The sequence below is a fragment of the Chenopodium quinoa genome, unplaced genomic scaffold (genome assembly GCF_001683475.1).
Source record: "Chenopodium quinoa cultivar QQ74 unplaced genomic scaffold, ASM168347v1, whole genome shotgun sequence".
NCBI lineage: Eukaryota > Viridiplantae > Streptophyta > Magnoliopsida > Caryophyllales > Amaranthaceae > Chenopodium > Chenopodium quinoa.
In genome coordinates, this window is record NW_018743591.1 from 474,138 (window position 1) to 492,637 (window position 18,500).

The following is an 18,500-nucleotide window of genomic DNA, read 5'->3' on the forward strand; positions in this document are numbered from 1 at the left end:
TTGGAAGAAGAAGGATTTTCGTTCTTCTTTCCTTTCCAGCCACTATTATTACTACTGTTAGCAACTTTTTGTTTTGCCAGGTCATCTTCAATTTCAATGCCTATATTGTAGACGGCCTTGAAGGTATTTAGATTTCCTTGATATTTTAAACGCTTTTGATATTTGTCTTGGAGGTTCTTAATGAACATCCTTACAGATTCTTTCTCATTAGGAACTTTGATCATTCTAGCAGAAGTTTCCTTCCACTTATTATAGAAAGCAGTAAAACCTTCATTCTCTTTCTGTTTTAGCATTTCAAGTTCCCTATGATCAGTTTCTACTTGATTATTACATTTATATCTATCAATGAAAGCATGCGTGATAGATTTCCAAGTAGCAGTTTTCTCGTTGTCCATGGAGAAGAACCATTGTTGACACACGGGTTCAAGGGAAAGTGAGAATAGTGAAGGGAAAACCTTCTTGTCGATCCCTTTGATCTCCATGATTGATTCGAAAGCCCTTAAATGAAAGAAAGGATTGTCGATGGGTTTGAACTTAGGGATGTCATTAGCAGAGAACTTCTGCGGAAGAAGATCATAGTCTACTGAGACCCCTTTGGAACTAATTCCAAGGTACTTATAATCATTAGAGATTTGACTCAAGATGTCCTCCATACGCTTGATGGTTTCAACTGGCACTTTCTTTTTAGGGTCATTGACTTGGGTGGTAAGCCCTTTAAGCATCTCGGCGAGTCCATTGATGGTTTGTTTAAGTTGGACGACTTCTTCTAGATTGGCCATTATTATGAACTTTCCTACGTCGAATCGGTCTATCGAAGAGTAGTACTTGAACGAAGGTGTTGTCTTTTATTAAACACCCTCCTTGACCAAGTGCTGTAAAATTAAACCATTGACTCTTGTAATGACTTGACTCGAATTGACTTTTATTTTTTGTTGGGGTTGAAAAAGCAAAAAACGAGTGCATATTTTGGGAATCAAGTATGGGGATTTTATAAAATTTTAAGCAACATGGTTTGTGTTAGGAGGATAATATACGACTTACCCCCCTAAAAAAAGTGACGGAAAAACGCACACAAGACTCTAGACATGGTCTTGACATATACAAAGTGTGTGCATTGATAGTGAGTGAAAGTGACAGGCTCAAGACTCGTGTAATGACCATGGGACTATGTGATTAGACTCAATTAAAAACCAAATTAAGGCCTTGGTTATTTAAATTAATTAGTCAAAAAAGTTTTGACTGTACCTGGAGACTCAGAAAGGAAAACCGAACCATCGCGAAATGATAGAACTATCGCATCGCGTTGGTTCTATCGCAGCGCGATATAAATATCGCGCCGCGATAGAACTAACGTTCTGCGTTACAAGCCAGACTTTCTCGCCAGAACTGGAACATCATTTTAATTTGTAATCGGTAATTTTTTCAAAAGGGAAGCCTATAGTCTTAGTAGGTTGAGTATATTTAGACCGTATTAATCTAATTTAATTAATTAATTAATTGAGCAAAGTCTTTTTTAGTCATTATTTAGTTTAATAAGACTTTATAAACACAAGTCAACACAAGAGGTTAGTTTATCACAAGCAAGATTTCACAAGTAAGGAATGCACAACTAGTCAAATAGTCACAATATGATGCAATGAGTTTGCAACCTAACCATGGCTCTAGTCCTCTAAAGTTCAAGGATTATGGTATTCAAAGAGGGTCCATGGATATGACTCCGGATGCATCACGCGAAAGCCTTACCTTTGGAAGGGTTGGCGTGTATGGATGGGACCCCGCAAGTTAGACTTGCTTCCATGGTTTGGTGAATTCACAAACTCGAATGTACCCGTTGTTGCACGGAGCGTTTGATTGGGTAGATGGAGTGTGAATTCCCAAGGGCTAAAACCATATGTAGAACATATATGGGTTCACAAAAGAAGGATAAACTCAATCAGGAAGTAGAATCGCGAAACAGTACTAGAATCGGTCAAAACAAGAAGGCAAATTCCTAGCACGATGTCGGAAGAACTCGGCGCAAGAAAATAGGAGCCATCGCATGGCGATGACTCCTGTCGTCTCGCGACAGTTCTTACGCTTCAAGGCAGTTTTCTGTGTTTTTCGGATTTTCCGATTTCTGTAGTATTTTTTCGATTCTAATTGTGAAAGATATTTTCGACTTTTCCTACATATAAAAATCCTATGTTTTTGACGCATTTCGGATGGTCTTTCCAATGCGGACCTTTTTATGCTTATGCCACAATGTTAATCAAAATTACGCACAATGAATATCTAGAATTTTTCAAGTCTCATCCACTCATTCTAAAGTCAATTGCCAAAATAAAATTTAAGGATCAAAATTAGAAATTCTCCCCAGTGGAGTCGCAAAAAACTATGGGGAATATTTCAAACATCAACTTTGAGCCCCACTGTGATCATGCATTTAACTATGGTGGCGTCCAAAGGGAAAGAAGCTAGAGATAAAAGAGTCACCAACAAGTTTTAAGAACTTATAAACCGTTCACAGGTGTGAAGGTTACACCCCATTCACGATCATGGAGATCGTTAACTCCATAGTGGTCCGGAACCATTACTGGATATTCGGGGATGATGGTACGAATCCAACCTAAAAGAGATTGAACCTGAAAAGAATGGTGTCCTTCCAACAAGTGTATTATTCCGGTAGAGGGTTTAGAATTATTAGAAAGCCAATTCTTCAGTAAGGTCAAGTGATCGGAATGCCTAGGTGGAGGGCGCTTCCGATCAGTAATGTTAATGTACAATTAATATTACAGCTTAATCTTGACTAAACCCTTCGGGTCGAACCCAATCGAACAACCGATCCGAGACGACGAATCAACCCGAAGGATTTGTTAAGACGTCGGATATCGAGCTTAGAGCGTCGAGACCGAGCGTCACAAGTCGAGTAGAGTTTAGAATTCGACGAGACGTGAAATCAATCAAGTAACAAGTTCGAGCCTAGACGTAGCCTCCTTGGCCTAGCCATGTGAGTGCTAGGCTAGGCAAGGTCCCAAGCAATGCGTGCCTAGAAACCCCTAGCACACGCACATCGCATGGCACAAGCATCACAAGATGCGTGCATGCGTGTGGTGTGGTTGTGCATGCGTGGCTAGGCGTGCTAACATAGCAGTGCTAGCCATTGCATCGTGCTAGGCATAGGCTAGCGCAGCCCGCAAGCATCGCAAGCATGGTGCGTGCTTGCTAGCATGCTAGGCCAAGCACCTAGCCTTCTCCTAGTGCGAGTGTGCTGGGCCATGCCCTAGCCGCAAGTGTTGCACGCACCAAGCTTGAGCATCGCAGCATGCTGGGCATCGCATAGCGCAGCACACAGCATCGCAAGTAACGCGTGTGTGTAAGGCTATGCGTGCTAACTAGCCGAGCAAGGCTAGCCTTCGCAGTATGCGATGTGTGCGTGTCAGCGTTGACGCACCAAGCAGCAGCCTTGCTAGCAGCGCATAGGCATCAGCCCAGCATGCGTGGCTCGTTAGCAGCACGCATGCATAAGCTGGCTGGCCAGCAGCCTAGCCTTGGTGCTAGGCGCCAGCTGGCTGGCTTGGCAACCAAGGCAGGCTGCCAGCCTGCCACGTGGCTTGGTCAGCCGGTCAAGGGGAGGGGACCAAGGGTTGTTGGTTGGCTTGGGGAGTAAGGTGACTTGGTCCCCTCCTTGGGTGGTCAACCATGAACACTAATTACCCTAGCCAACTAGTACAAGATCAAGCATTCCTCAATTTAACCTTCACATTTCCTTGACACCAAACATCACATTCTACTTCTACTCTTCATCAATTTGACATCACATTCTACTTCTACTCTGAAACAATTTAACAAATTCCTCAATTTCACATCACATTCCTCAATCCCAAAATAAAAAAACATAAATTAATATCCAAAATCCCGACAAAATAGAGATAACAATATTCACCAAATTATGTCAAAATTAATAATGACATTCAATAAATCAGTATTCGGTATACTTGCAAGTGAATTGTTAAAATTCATTGAATTCAATTATACCATTACTCAAATTAACACATACTTAAGCTAATTCAGTCATTGAATTATTAAATCTATACAAACCAATTGAAATTTACAACAATTGAAGTTTTCCTCACCAAATTCACCGTTATATTTTTACTCCTGCCGCCAATTGTCGTGATGCTACCCTACCAAATTTGATGGAATCCGACCACCACCCACCGGCTTGATAACCCTACCGCGCCGCTAGTCGTCTCATTCAACAAACAACAAGAGAAAATGAGATGAAACTATAGTTAGATAGGGAAAAGGAAAGTGAGAACAGGAAATTAATTGGAACGGGATGCGGAAGCGCGCCAATTCGTATTACTGTACCACGTGGTATATGCATGAGTATGGTAATACGCCCAAATACAAATGTGGACTCTACTCCAAGTTGTGCTGAGTAAACTATAAATACGGTCACTAATGTTTGGTATAAGTTTGGATTTAGTCCCTCATGTTTCAAAATGATGATTTTGGTCCCTCTACCACTAATTTGGGTGGTTACTTTGCTGATTCACCAAACTTTAGGGACTTTGGGCAATGACTGGACCAAACTTTAAGGACTTTGTCTGTTGACTGGACCAAACTTTAGGGACTTAGCATTTTTTTTAATTCAATTGCTACTAAATACTTATGTTAATCAACCATATAAATATTTTTTTATTAGTAAAACCATATAATGTTTTAATTGCTACTAAATATGTTAATTAACATTATCTTTTTTTTTTTCAATTTCTACTAAAATAGATAATGTTAATTACCATATAAATATTTTAAACTAAATCTATTTTTTTTTTCAATTGCTACTAAAAAAAACAAATCCAAAACAAATTAGTTTTGAATTTAAGAAAAAAAAATAAAATTAAAGTATTAACCCATGTGAGGTTCACGGACACCACCTTGAAGTTTGGAGAATATAATGCTTTTAATTTTATGGGTTATAGATATGGACGCATTGGTAAGATTTAAGACTTGAAGCTCTAGAGGTGGTGGTTTTCAATGACAGTGGTGGACCAGGTGGCGAAGTAGGTAGTTTTCTCTGAGAGTGGTGGGGTATTGGTCGTTCTTAGTGCGAGTGGTGATGGTTTTGGTGAGAATGATAGAGGTTTTGGTGGTGTTCTGTTGGGGTGGTGATGGTTTTGGTGGTTTGTTTTCGATGGGAGCAGTGTTGGTGTTTCGTTGATGGTGTTGGTGGGGGGTTTTGGTGGTTTTCGTAGGGAATGGTTGGATTTTGGGTGATTTCAGTAGGAGTGGTACGATGGGGAATTTGGTGGTTTCGGTGGGGGTTTAGGTTGTTTTCGGTGGGAGAGGGTGGTGTTGGTGGAAGTTGTGGTGGAGCTTTGAAAATGGGGAAGGTAAGAAGTTGAGGAGAGAAAAAAAATAAAGTTACTAAAATTAATGTGGGTAATTAAATAAATTCAATATTGGAATGAGTAATAAAATAATAGTATTAGACTATTTGATTAAATAAGGGTATTCACATTTAGTAGCAATTGAATAAAAAAAATGTCCCTAAAGTTTGGTCTAGTCAGCAGCTAAAGTTCCTAAACTTTGGTCTAGTCATCACCCTAAGTCCCTAAAGTTTGGTGAGTCTAACCACCCAAAGTGGTGATAGAGGGACTAAAATCATCCTTTTGAACACATGAGGGACTAAATCGAAACTTATATCAAATGTTAGGAACCGTATTTATAGTTTACTCAAGTTGTGCTGGGCAAACAAACCCCCCGCAATTTGCTGGGTTAAGCTTTACCCACTTGCCCATTGATTTAACCCATTTATAACCGGGCGGGTCATGGCTTTTAATACTTGATTATTGAATCAAATATCCCCAATTGAATCCAAGGCCTTAAACCCTACCTGTCCCTCAGTTCTCCATTGAAGCGTACTCAACGTTCTCCACTGAAGCGTAGTTGACGTTCTTCGTTGAATCTAATACTTGTATCCCCCATTGAAGCTGCTAGCTTTCTGAGGTAAGTTGTTTGTTTTTGTTATCATCATATCAATTTCACAATCTAATTTAATTGTCACTACATTAAGTATATTTGTTCTAAATTCTAAGATAACCAAAAGAAAAGAAAATTATGAGCCTAATGTGATTATTGAATCCTAAAATTATGTGATTTTTCGAATCAAATTTGGTTGCTAATGTATTGCACAACCCTTTAATGTTAGGATTGAACTATGAAATTCAGGGACGGGCCTGTTGCTAAGGGACGAACCAGTTCATTCTCAAAGCAGAAAAGCTCAAAAAGTAAGGGACGAGCCAGTTCATTCTCAAAGCAGCAAAACTCGAAAAGGCGGCGCAAATTTGATATCAGTGAAGAAGAGAATGGGTTTGATGGTGAGATTGCGAGCGATATGTCGGATGGTGGGGATGATTTTTTTGAGGATGAAAATAGTGGTGGGGTGAAGGAGAAAACAGAGGAGGAGGAAAAGGAGGAGGAGTTGGAGAGAGAAACTGTTGACGAGCGAAGGCGGCGATTGGCGTGGGAGCTTGTTCAGAAAGTGAGGAAAGGTGAGGAGGAAGAAAGAGAGGAGGATGAAGATGATGATGATGATGATGATGAGAGGGAGGAGAGAGGTGGGATTAGGGATTCTCTTGTTGCTAAGATTTTGCAGCAGGAGCAGCTTGAAGATAGTGGTAGAACTCGTAGGTTGATCGCTTCCAAGTGAGTTATACTGAATTTTTTGGGGTTTGTTTTTATGTGATTTGAATGTTTATTGGTTGAATTTTTGTGGGTTTTTCTATTTGAGTTGAGATGTTGAATTGTGAATGTTTGTTTTGGAGGAAATTTGAGTAATTTTAGTGCTGTATATGGCTGTTTGTAGGTAGTTGGTTAGATTGTTGTGAAATGGAGTAAAATTTTCTGACATTGTTGATTATACTTAAAGGGCCAGTTTTTCTGCCGTTTGGTTTTTGTTCTTTGTATCATGTTATTGAGCATTCGAGTGTGATAAAACTTGGTGGAATTTTTGTGGGTATGCCCGAAGTGGGATGTAGCTGATAGTGTTGATCTATTTATGCATTGGGCTTATTGAATTTGGAAACAAAATCCAATTGAACTATCTTACAATGTTATTGATTCTAGAATCTTCAAACACACTCTTATTGAGGTTATGTATTGTGGCTTTAAGAAAATATATTAGACAAACTCTAATGTTCATATTTATTAATTTTTGAGATTTGATTGTTACTGTAACTGATGTGTAGATTACAGAAGTTAGAAGGTAAAGAAGAACCAGAGTTTTTATTTAAGCATCGGCAATCTGTTACTGCTGTAGCTCTGTCTGATGATGACACAAGAGGGTTTTCAGCTTCAAAGGATGGTGGTATTGCCCACTGGGATGTTGAAATTAGAAAAGCGGAAAAATATCTTTGGCCCTCTGAAGACGTCTTGAAGTCCCATGGTGTTAAAGATCCACAGGGTCAATCAAATAAGAAGGGTAAAGTAATGAAGCATAGTAAGGATATCCTAGCATTGGCTGTTAGTTCTGATGGCCGTTATCTAGCTACCGGTGGTTTTGATCGTCATGTTCATTTATGGGATACACGTACACGGGAGCATATTCAGGTAGATGTTGCTTTATTTGTTATTGTTGTAAGCAGGCTTCAAGTCCAAGAAAGGTTACGTAATTTCAATAGTCTTGTGTATGGTGCATCTCACAATGATTAATTTATTATTTAAAGTGTGTAATTAGATGATTTTTAGAATCAATCTCTTTGCAAGGCAGCCAAAGTCTTGCAGAGTGAACATTGACAATTTTATTTTTGGGGTCTGTCTTGTGTTGCAGTAAGGGGTTGGTGGTCTGAGTGAGAAATTCTGTTTCCTACAGTTTTTTTAAATCTGTAACTTGCCAATATGTTTTACTGTTTTACCAATAACTGTCTTGTGGGTTGTCTGTCTTGTGCTGGGATGATGTGTAATTATATGGCCGATTGTGGCAATACTATGTTGGTAGCTACATCTATTGGCTTTAGTGGTATCCATTGCAGCCCAACTGATTGACTGACAGGCTTTTCCAGGTCATAGAGGGCCTGTGTCATGTTTGACAATTAGGCAAGGGACTTCAGAAATCTTTTCTGGTTCATTTGATCGAACAGTTAAGATTTGGAATGCTGAAGATAGAGCGTACATAACAACATTATTTGGTCATCAAAGTGAGGTGTTAAGTATTGATTGTATGAGAAAGGAACGGGCATTGACTGTTGGACGTGATCGAACTATGCAGTTGTATAAGGTAGTTTTCCCATCACTCCCCATGGTGTAACTCTCACTTTAATATTCTTGTCTCTTGTCTGTGTAGTTGATTTGTATTTTAGTTGGCATGTACCAGTTTACGATGGTTTTGCTTTTGTGTTATAATATTTTAATGTTTGTATTCAGCATAATCTTTCTATTCTTCTTTTTGCTACATCAATTGGGAGCCATTAGTGAAACTTCTGTGTGGGGTCTCTGTTGAATGTAGTATCCTGAAAGTTTTCTATATACCTATTCTGATCTGTTAAAACATGGAAAATTCGAACATGACAAGTACATCTAAGGCACAATTGTTCAAAACATTATCATTCGGGAGCCATGCTGATTTAAGGGGAATGAGGACATTTTAAACCATTTATCAGTCACATTTGTGCTTTAAGGAGAGTTTAATTACTGGCTTACGGCTCTCACTGCAACCCTCCAATAAAATGAGAAATGGACGGAGAAATTTCTGATCTCGAGAGTTTAATAATGTAAACATGTTAAAATAGCATATAACTTGCCATTTAGTTGAAACTTAAGCTATACTATTATTTTCCATGACTTTTGATATAGGAGAAGCTATCTTTATTAAGTTTGGCGTGCGAATATAAAGTAGTTTAAAGGTTGTCGAAAGACTTTGGGTCTCCGAGCTTAGCCGCCAGGCGAAGGGTAGACGGAAGAAGGTCTCCGAAAGCCAAGGATTTTCTTTATTTGAAACTCATTAGTTTTATTGATAGCTACAACTTTAGGTCAATTTCTTGAGTTTTGTAAAGGTTTTGTTGCTGTGTGCCTGTGCTAAAACTGTCAACAATGTTGTACAATGTATGTTTATCTTATCTCATATTGTTCTTATAATAATTTCCTGTTTATTATGGTGAAAGGTTCCAGAGGAGTCACGTCTGGTTTATCGGTCTTCTACTTCTGCTCTTGAGTGCTGCTGCTTTGCTGGTAATGATGAATTCTTGTCTGGATCTGATGACGGAAGCATTGAGCTGTGGAGCGTATTGCGTAAAAAGCCAGTCTCTATTGTAAAAAATGCTCACACTCTGTCTGCATTGAAGAAGCAAGTAGAGCTAAATAGCAACGGAGTCATGCCTAATGGTCATATTGGTAAATCATCTCTCTCTTGTAATTATGCAATCATGCCTTATCAAATGCACTTGCTCTAATGGAAGTTTAGAAGGCATGGGTTATTAAGTTTAAGTTTGCTGATCAAATAGCAATTTTCACATATTAAAGTTTCACCTGAAAATTCCTTATATGAACTTATCCAAACATGACAACTGAACTTAGCATTCCTTATTTAAACCTACTTAAAAAGCTGGTTTATTAACTAATATTTTTTTACAATTATTATAACTATTTAGAAGCGTCTGTCATTTGAACAAATACAATTTATTGAATTGATATAAGTATTTTCTAGTTCTGAGTGGAAAAGAATAAAGATATAAAGGATTAGGTCTATGGACAACAAAGCCAAAAAAGTGTCAAGAGAACAATACAATATCAGTATGATTTGAGTCAGGATTGTGGTTTGTCTAGCTACTTTAGTGCCATGCGTGTTGTGAAAAGAACTTGAAGCTTCCTAATTTGGATTAAAGTTAATTTCACAGCTTATAATCAGTCCTATTTGTTATGGAATATTTTACCTAGTTTATCTTTTTTGTAATGGGCTTGGCTTCGTGTAATGTAAGCTTCAGATTGGTATCGATTTGTATCTTAATTATGTGAAGTTGTAAACAGTAGATATTCGCATAATTCATTAAATGAGTCAAGACTCATCAAGTCTAATTCAGTTATGCTCATGAATTGTCAAGTGCTTATTTTTCTTAGTATATTGTGTCAAGTTTAGGCTGTGTATACTGGTTTGCGTTGTCATATGAATCATATCAAGTATTGTCAACTATAGTCTAATCAATAATTGATGAAAGTCAGATATATACCTGTATTGCTAAGTTAACTTTTTGTTTTTTTTGTTTAAACAGCATGTTCACTTGATTCCTTTGCATTACTGAAGAACAATGTTTTTACAATTTTGCAGATAGTAGTGAAATTAAAGCAAGTAATCCATGCTCAAATGCGCAGTCCTGGGTCAGCTCTGTTACTGTATGCAGGAATAGTGACCTTGCTGCATCTGGTGCTGGAGATGGGTTTGTTCGATTATGGCAAATCAACAGTGAGACCAAAGCTGTTGCACCCTTATTTGATGTTCCTTTGGTGAGTTGAAATTTTTTGTTTAAATTTGATAGTGCTCTTAACATGTTAAATGTAAATTCTTGTTGATCATAAACCGGATGTCTACTGTCAAATATTAGAACCTCTGCTTTTTTGTAGCTGCACCTCTTACATGTTGGGCTATTTACATACCTCACTTTGTCCATGTCTTTTTACTGAAAATATTAAAATAAAACTCACTGGTTTTGTCTCATAGTATAAATCTAAATAATGACTTTTTATGAATTTTACTAATAGATAGTAAAAGAAATTACTAGTTAAACTTGTGACTAGGGAAACAATTCTAGTTTAAGCAGAACTAGTAAAATTGAGGAATTAGTATATAGATTCTGATTTATGTCATACCTTGTCAGACACGAAATATAGACAATGAAGAAAATTTATTTTTACTATACAATGCATTCATTTTAGTAGTGAGGTGAGAGCCAATAACATGGTGTTTGACTAGTGTTATATATATTGAGAATATAAGGAGATAGTGTTTGCTTTTGCGATGTTAGTAGCTGTCCCAGATTAGATGTTTTGGGCTCAATGTCCTAGTACTAATGATAGTAGTGATTGGATAAGGAGGCCTTCTTAAGAGAGAGCATGGTCATGATTTTAATGTGAAGTTAGGTAAGGGCCATAAGGCTATTATTAAGTCCCATTGTTTATGCCAAATTCACCTAACTGGCGACATATGGTTGGGAAGTCAACGACTAAACTAAAACGACTAAAATAAAAGATGAAATTAAAGAGCAAAAGAATTAAAAAAATAAATAAATATACGGATGGTGATGCTAAAAACCAGAAAAGGCATCACAACCACGAGTGGCTATGGGTACATAATGTGTCCCTATTGCTCATATTTAAGCATATATATAATTATCACTGTGTGAGTGTCGATGAGTAGGGAGTATATAATTGGATTGGTAGTGCACTGCGAGAAGGTTGTTGTGATTGAAGCAATAGATTGGTGGTATTGCAAGGAAGATGTGCGACTACAGTGGTGAAGGCGTCTAATATAGAACTATTAAATGGAGCTGATAAGTATAGACAAGAGGTTAGAAGTATTATATCTTTCATGTAGATACTCCTTGGTCCAAAATAATGAAAATAGAACAATGCTATAACACTTCATTTCACCTCAAGTATACTTGACAAATCTTCGACATCCAACATCTGTAGGACACTTTTACACTTTATTTTGGGCCAAAATCATGGACATATTTCACAATATAGCCGAATTGATGTTGGATACTCAACATGAGTACCTGAGTCCATGTAACATAAGAATAAGGTAGTTACGACGAAAAAATATGTCTTAGGAAAAGAGTTGGTAATGGGTCATTTTGATCAGTTGGAATCAAATATACTGGATACTAGTTTTGGAGCTTTGGGTATCTTATTAAAGTGCTTCTATGACTGGTTAATGATAATGGAGGAGGAAGAATATGAGGGAAGGAGAATAGAAATGGCTCACCTATAAGTATTTGATATTCTTGGGGTAAAAGTTGTTACCCTTTTTCTAGCCTCTCTTTGAGTCTTTGTTGAGACAGGAAATATTCCCATGATCTCAATATTCCTTGAACTTCACTTACTGCCTTGGCCTTGCCCATCAGGTTTCCTTTTAGATACGCTACTTGCCTCCATCATGCAAGTCAGCAATGATAGTCATTAAATTATAGGAATTGGTTATAGCTCCCTTGATATCATGTTGGTGATTTCACATGAATAAGATACTTCCTTTAGTAAAGTAATAATCCCCACCTTCCCTTGATAATAGGAGATATTGGAATGCAAATTGATGTCTTCTTTGGCTCCCATATAGGTCTTCACATGGCTCCCATAGAGGTGTTTGTGGATAATTCATGATCCTTCATATGGCTAAGGATACTAGTGCTTTGAACTTAAACGATGAGGGTTTTCTTCTCTATATAAGGGTCTTAATATGAGTGATCTGCGATTGATGTGCAGTGTCCCATTACCTTTTGTGTCTGCAATAATACTCTTATATGGTATGGGTTATCTTTCCACACCTCTTTCACCATGTATGCTTTCTTAGATTGGTTACTGCTGTTGTATTCTTATTCTTATTATTTATTTATTTATTTTTTATAATCTTTCAAATTTTCATTTAAAAAGTTTAATTGTTCTTTATCTTCCATTTTTCATGTGCTTCTGGGATATTCTTCTAAAAAATGTTGTTTGTCAGTGACAAAGTAATTGTTCCTTTGTTGATTTTATGCATTGTGATTTTTATTAATTGGTTGCATAATTGTGATTATTATCCTCCTTTTCTTTTGATGCAGGTGGGGTATGTGAATTCCTTGGCTATTGCAAAATCTGGCAGATTTCTTGTTGCTGGAGTTGGGCAGGTGAATTTTTTAATTTATTTATATTATTTTGCTTGTGTTGTGTATATTATTTGGCTCATTAGGATGCAGACTACATCTTTACAGCTTATTTTAGTGTTTTGGGAGAATGCTCTGAAATTGTATGCCTGCTTAGCAAATTGCTATGTCTTACTCTTGCCACTTGCAGCCCCACTTTTACTCTCTTTCTTCTTTTGCTTAACTCTTGTGCAAATAGTAACAGTCAAAAACATTAAGGAATAATCACAGCCTTGAGTCTGCTCATGTTCTCCATGTTGCTTTTAATTCGTAATTGGAGGGAGCTGAATTTCTAGCCTGGTATTAGTGCCTTTTCAACTTGTATTGAAAAGCTATTTGGCAATATATTGGTGTATATATGGCTATATTAAATGTTAAAAAGGCTTTTCAATATGGCTATATTAATTGTTAAAAAGGGCTTTTGATCATCTAGGAAAGTTTAGGCTGTTCTTGTGTTCATTGGAATAACCTGCATCCCATTAATTGCAGTTACAAACAAGTACTCTTGCTATTGCATTTCTAACCCATATGGTGTATTCTAAAAGGGGATCTAACCTCAGTATTTATTTTTATTTCATCATAAGGTTTGCATCCATTTTCATTCACCATAAGTGGTAGCCTTCTATATGGCATCGGGATAAAGGTGTTGTCTGTTATGGATTAGATAAATTATGTGCACAAATGACAACTATGCGAATAAATTGAATGAATACTGTCTGGTTGTTTGTTTTTCACTCACTGTTGGATAAGGAATGTAACCGCCTTGTTAAAATTAGATGTGCTTATTTTGATTTAGTCAAACAATGTCTTTTAGGTCCTGTTATGCTTGGTTATATGGCTCTGTAACAGTCACTAAATACTGCTAATACATTTTACTAAGCTATAGTCCACTTGAATGCAGGAACCACGTCTTGGAAGGTGGGATCGTATATCTACAGCTAGAAATGGTGTTGCTTTGCAATCCTTTAAGCTTACATCATAGGAGTCAAGTGCACATGTAAAATCTCTTCAATTTTGACTATTTATTTATCAAGGTACCAGGATGTAAGAGATCTTATGTCTACGATTTTGATGATTCATTTGATTCCTTGTGAGTTTCAACTGTGATCGACCTCCAAATTTTGTAACAATATCATGTTTCTTAGTTAGCGAACAGCAAATACTGTGAAATTTGCTGGTAGCGTTCGAGTTGTAATGAATGCTAGTAATATTAGCAGTAGCAATAGCAGTTCATACTTCAGTTTAGGTGAGTGAACTTTGAATCAAAGTTATTTTTGCTGATTTTTATAAGCTCCTAGTTGCAATGCTTAATTTTGATTGGGACTTGAATATATTTGCTGCAATCAGTTAAACTGTCCGAATAAAAACGTATTGCCTTTAAATTGACTAAACAATTAGATAGATAGGAAGTACAAGTACGATGTTTAGAAGTGGTTAAAATGTTCACTTGGCTTATTAATGGTTTGTTTTCGACGGAAAATATGGAGTATTTTTCATGATATAGACTTTTTTTTGGGTGTATGTATAGCCACCAAGAGATGTGAAATTCTATGGCCCTATCATTTTTTCTTTTTGGCGCTAGCCAAAACGTCTTGTTCCTGTCTCAGGCCCTTCTTTTGGGTTTAGGTTGTTCCCAAGGTCAGCCTTTTCCCATTCTCTTTCAACGAGCAGAACAGTTTTTTTTGAAGTACCGATAGTATTTCATTCATTTTGCAGTCTTAAGATGTTTTTTTGGCAGTCTACCTTTTTAGTTACGTATTAATAAAAATTTTAAAAACTGATTATAAAATCACACATTAAAACAAATCTAATAAAATCTCAAGAAACTATGTTGCATATTTATGAGAATTTATAGTCAATTTTTTTTTTTTTAATTTTGTAAAGTCTGACCATGTAAATGAAAATAAAGGGAGTATTTTTATTTTTTTTTATTTTTCATTGGTATTGGATAAACAAGTTAACAAAAGACCCTTATACCCCATTATCCATTAATATTATGGGTTCATGGATAATCTCAATTCTCAAATACGGGTTGATCTAGTCTGATTTATCCATTAATATAACATATGTAATTATGTATTAATATTACAATAGGAAATTAATACAACTCATAAAAGGGTAAAGAGTCAATTGATATTATCATTTTGAGATTGATACTTTGTATTATATTGAACAAACATAAGAAGAATATTACAAAATATTTGACATTCATTCCCATCTTCGTCCATTAGAGGGGCGTAGACTTCCCAAATTTTGCGTAAATAAACCATCTTCACTCCTACAAAAGATCTAAGTGGAAAGACCTTGACTTACATAATCAATATTTATAAACTATCCTAAGCAGACCAGGATGAAATGTATCCGTAACTTGTACGATTACCATTTCTATCTCTTTCAACAAGATTACTCGAATAATTCAAAGTAATTACTATGCGATTTAGGGTAATGAGGTAACAAAATGCGAAACAGAGTAATTAGGCAACCATCGAGGTCGAATTCATCCATTTGACCTAAATGTGCCAAACTCTAGTTAATTAGCTCTAGAGGATACGCTAGGAGAGGACAAAGAAGTACGAGTAACAAATACTTTTCTACAGTATTATCTGCCAAACTGTTAGATAACTAACCCGACTAGGTAAAAGATAATAAATTTGACTAGAGACCACGGTTAATCATCTCCAAAAAACGTTGGTCGGACTCCAGTCTTTGAAGACGGATATCATGAGTAAACCGAGCAATAAACGCATCAGCTCGCTTCTTGAACTCATCATGAAAGGTCAGCGCCACATCCATACTCCTCTGCCCCGACTTCTCCCCACCATCACCACCGCCGCTATCACCACCAACATTCACTTTTCTCTCTACCATTTCTCGAAAACTCTGCCACTTCTTCAACTTCCTCCTTACCCTATACTTACTCAATCCCCCCATCTCCCCCTTTCCTTTCTCCCTCTCCTTTCCACCACCATCGCCGCAGCTCCACGTGTCACTTTTCCTAAGCTGGGGCCTAGTTCCCAGTCCTTTTGACTCCATGATTGCCTTCCACGTGGCATCCAAATCATCCTCCTCTTCTTCTTCCGTGTTTTTCACTTCACCTATTTTCTCTTCCTTTTCCTCAAGTACTCGAAACGACGACTTAATTTTCTCTTCTTCATTAGTTGATGGTGTTGTAGCACTTTCCACAACGGGCTGCTCTTGCTCATGAACTCGAAACAACGACAAAGTTTCGTCCTCCTCGACTTTTGTTGATGTTTTAGCACATTCCATAGGCTGTTCATGATCCATGTATGTGCAAAACCACCAAGTATCATCATCATCAAGAGAAGATGACATAACTTTTGGACTATGAAACCGAAGTTTCGTTTTTTCGTGTACTTTGAGGAGCCTATTGATTATACAGGGTACAAAAGAAGACGAAGAAATGAGGATGGAGATGATTATGGAATGAAGGACAATATACATAAACTTACGCCCCTTGATTAAGTCCAAAAGACGACACGAATTCGAGATTGCGAGGGGAAATACTCGTTTAACTAACAAAATAAACATCAATATCCATAATACTGTTCTTGCTAATTTTCCTGTTATATAGCACATATTAAATGTTGCCATATGATTGGAATTTGGGATATAATTAAGAGGTAAAGATTATAGGTTTCTGATCTTAATCTAACTTCATAATTGCTTTGTTTAGATTACTAATTTTTGTTTATAGGAGAATAAAAGAGAAGAAAATATGGTTGTACGAGTATATGTGTAAAAGGTAGAGGAAGAGGTAAGGAAAGCAAAGACATGTTTGCTTTTATAGTGGGATTCTATAAGTAAATTTTATTTCTCACCTTTTTTTTTTTACAAAATTATTTTTACAATTTTTATTTTAATAAAGCGATAAGTTATTTTTAAGCTTAAACCCTCATTAATGTCAACATTAATGACATCAGCAAAGAAACAACGGGTTGCCATAGATGACAAGTTAGAGCATATTTAATGGTTGTAGTTAGAAACTTGCTTGCAATTTAAAAAACTCCCGCCCTAACTATTAGCTTGACCATTAGAGCTAAAAAATGAAATTAACTTATTTTCAAGGTATTTTTTTTAAATGTGAATAAATATATATATATATATATATATATATCTATATACATATTTTTTTTAATATGGTACTTACTGATTTTGTCAAAATTCTTTTCATTTTTTCAGCCCAATTTATCATCATGAATTTTGGAATTCGAAATATTTCACCAATAATTTATTGTACAAATTATGAAATTGGTGCAGTAAAATATCAATGATTTGCCGTGCTTTTTCTGTTGAAACTCCCTGAAAAATCACATGAGACAAAGTTAAAAGGGACCTTACATGTGAGGGGGGTGTTAAAAATCAAAGACACCTCTCAAATATCACCATATGTAAGTGTCCCACATTGGTTGAATAAGAGAGAGTTAATCAATTTATAAGACTAAAGTGCTACTCCTCCTATTGCCATATGGTTTTGGGATGCAACTTTCTTTGGACTTGTGAAGTGGATTCTCTCTCTTGGTTTACGGTGTGGCCTAGATCCTTATTTAACAAAATTGATGTAAAGATCATGTTTTAATTAAATAGTGTTGCAACGTTAAGTCATCATTGACTGACACATTAAGATATTGACCCTATTTTAGATTGAAATGGCAAAAACCTGTAGAAATCCACAAAAAAGTCGGAAAACATTGGTTTGTACCTGTATGAGCAAATAAGATATCTCACATAATCACTTGGAAAAGAGATTAATTTTGGCAAGAAAGCAATAGCGTTTTGATCATTTTAAGTTTTCTTTTCTACTTGGACACTTCATCATTTTGATCAAGTAGTATTAATGTATTAAGTCAACACTCAATCTTAGTCTTTTTAGAGTTTAAATGTATCTAAGTGATGAGGGAAGCAAATCATTTATTATTAAAGCTATAAAAGATAAGAGGCTAAATGCACTTTTTGCCAACTCAGGCTATGAAGTAGTCCACCAAAAGATATTTTGTAAAGCATGAGCTTCGTCATTCCCATTTTAATTAGTGTATGTAAAAACATCATCAATAATTTAGAAGAAATTCATTCAAATCCAAGAAAATAAATTCATTTGTAAGCTGAAAGAAAACGCGGGAGTAGTTGCTCTCAAATGCATCATCTTTGAACACTACTATCTACGAGCATCACTATTACTACGTATATGAGAGTTTTTTTTAATCGAATGAGGCAAATAAAGTGAGACGAGACAATTATAATATAACGACCTACCATATTTTTCTCCTCTACATTCTTTCCATCACTTCATTTCAATAAAGTTAGTGTAATTAGTGGACATATCTTGACTTTTACAGTGTTTATGCAAACTAATCCCATCTTTAATATTTCTGCTCAAAATAATTTCACCATTTTGTAAACTGAAAACAATTCCACCTTTAACCCCCATATTCTCAAAATAGTCCTTTTGATCTACAACCTGCGAAATAGGTTAAAATATATTTTTTTAACTCTCATCTTCAGGCTTAAATCTCCCTCCTTCAAGCCCCTTCCATGGCTACCACCACACCAGCCCCCTTCCATGGCCACCGCCACACCAGCCTCCCACTCCCCACCACCTTGAAACCCCCTAAC

The 18,500-nt window shown here is 36.4% G+C and overlaps 2 protein-coding genes across 3 annotated transcripts; one reads left to right on the plus strand and one right to left on the minus strand.

The window, feature by feature from the left end:
- The first annotated feature begins 5,830 nt into the window (after positions 1-5,830).
- On the plus strand, positions 5,831-14,200 carry LOC110682703 (U3 snoRNP-associated protein-like EMB2271). Of its 2 annotated transcripts, none has more exons than XM_021859029.1 (8): positions 5,831-5,991; positions 6,194-6,690; positions 7,233-7,593; positions 8,036-8,260; positions 9,144-9,372; positions 10,304-10,479; positions 12,789-12,854; positions 13,771-14,200. In XM_021859029.1, the coding sequence occupies exons 2-8, from the start codon at positions 6,203-6,205 to the stop codon at positions 13,849-13,851; spliced, it is 1,626 nt and encodes a 541-aa protein (XP_021714721.1). In that variant the 5' UTR covers positions 5,831-5,991; positions 6,194-6,202; the 3' UTR covers positions 13,852-14,200. The 2 variants fall into 2 exon arrangements, with proteins under 2 accessions (XP_021714721.1, XP_021714722.1); XM_021859030.1 differs by having other exon boundaries at positions 5,832-5,991; positions 6,214-6,690.
- Positions 14,201-15,524: 1,324 nt separating this feature from the next.
- LOC110682691 (UPF0329 protein ECU05_1680/ECU11_0050-like) lies at positions 15,525-16,202 on the minus strand. The gene has a single exon (XM_021859020.1). It carries the CDS (start codon positions 16,200-16,202, stop codon positions 15,525-15,527), a length of 678 nt encoding a protein of 225 aa, XP_021714712.1.
- Positions 16,203-18,500: the final 2,298 nt, after the last annotated feature.

What these genes read in the sequence shown, in the direction of transcription:
- LOC110682703 (XM_021859029.1), top strand. Translation starts at nt 6,203, where the DNA reads ATGAAATTCAGGGACGGGCCTGTTGCTAAGGGACGAACCAGTTCATTC. An exon ending in CATGCCTAATGGTCATATTG is followed by an intron (nt 9,373 to 10,303) that starts GTAAATCATCTC and finishes ACAATTTTGCAG; the next exon opens with ATAGTAGTGAAATTAAAGCA. An exon ending in CCTTATTTGATGTTCCTTTG is followed by an intron (nt 10,480 to 12,788) that starts GTGAGTTGAAAT and finishes CTTTTGATGCAG; the next exon opens with GTGGGGTATGTGAATTCCTT.
- LOC110682691 (XM_021859020.1), bottom strand. Translation starts at nt 16,202, where the DNA reads ATGTCATCTTCTCTTGATGATGATGATACTTGGTGGTTTTGCACATAC.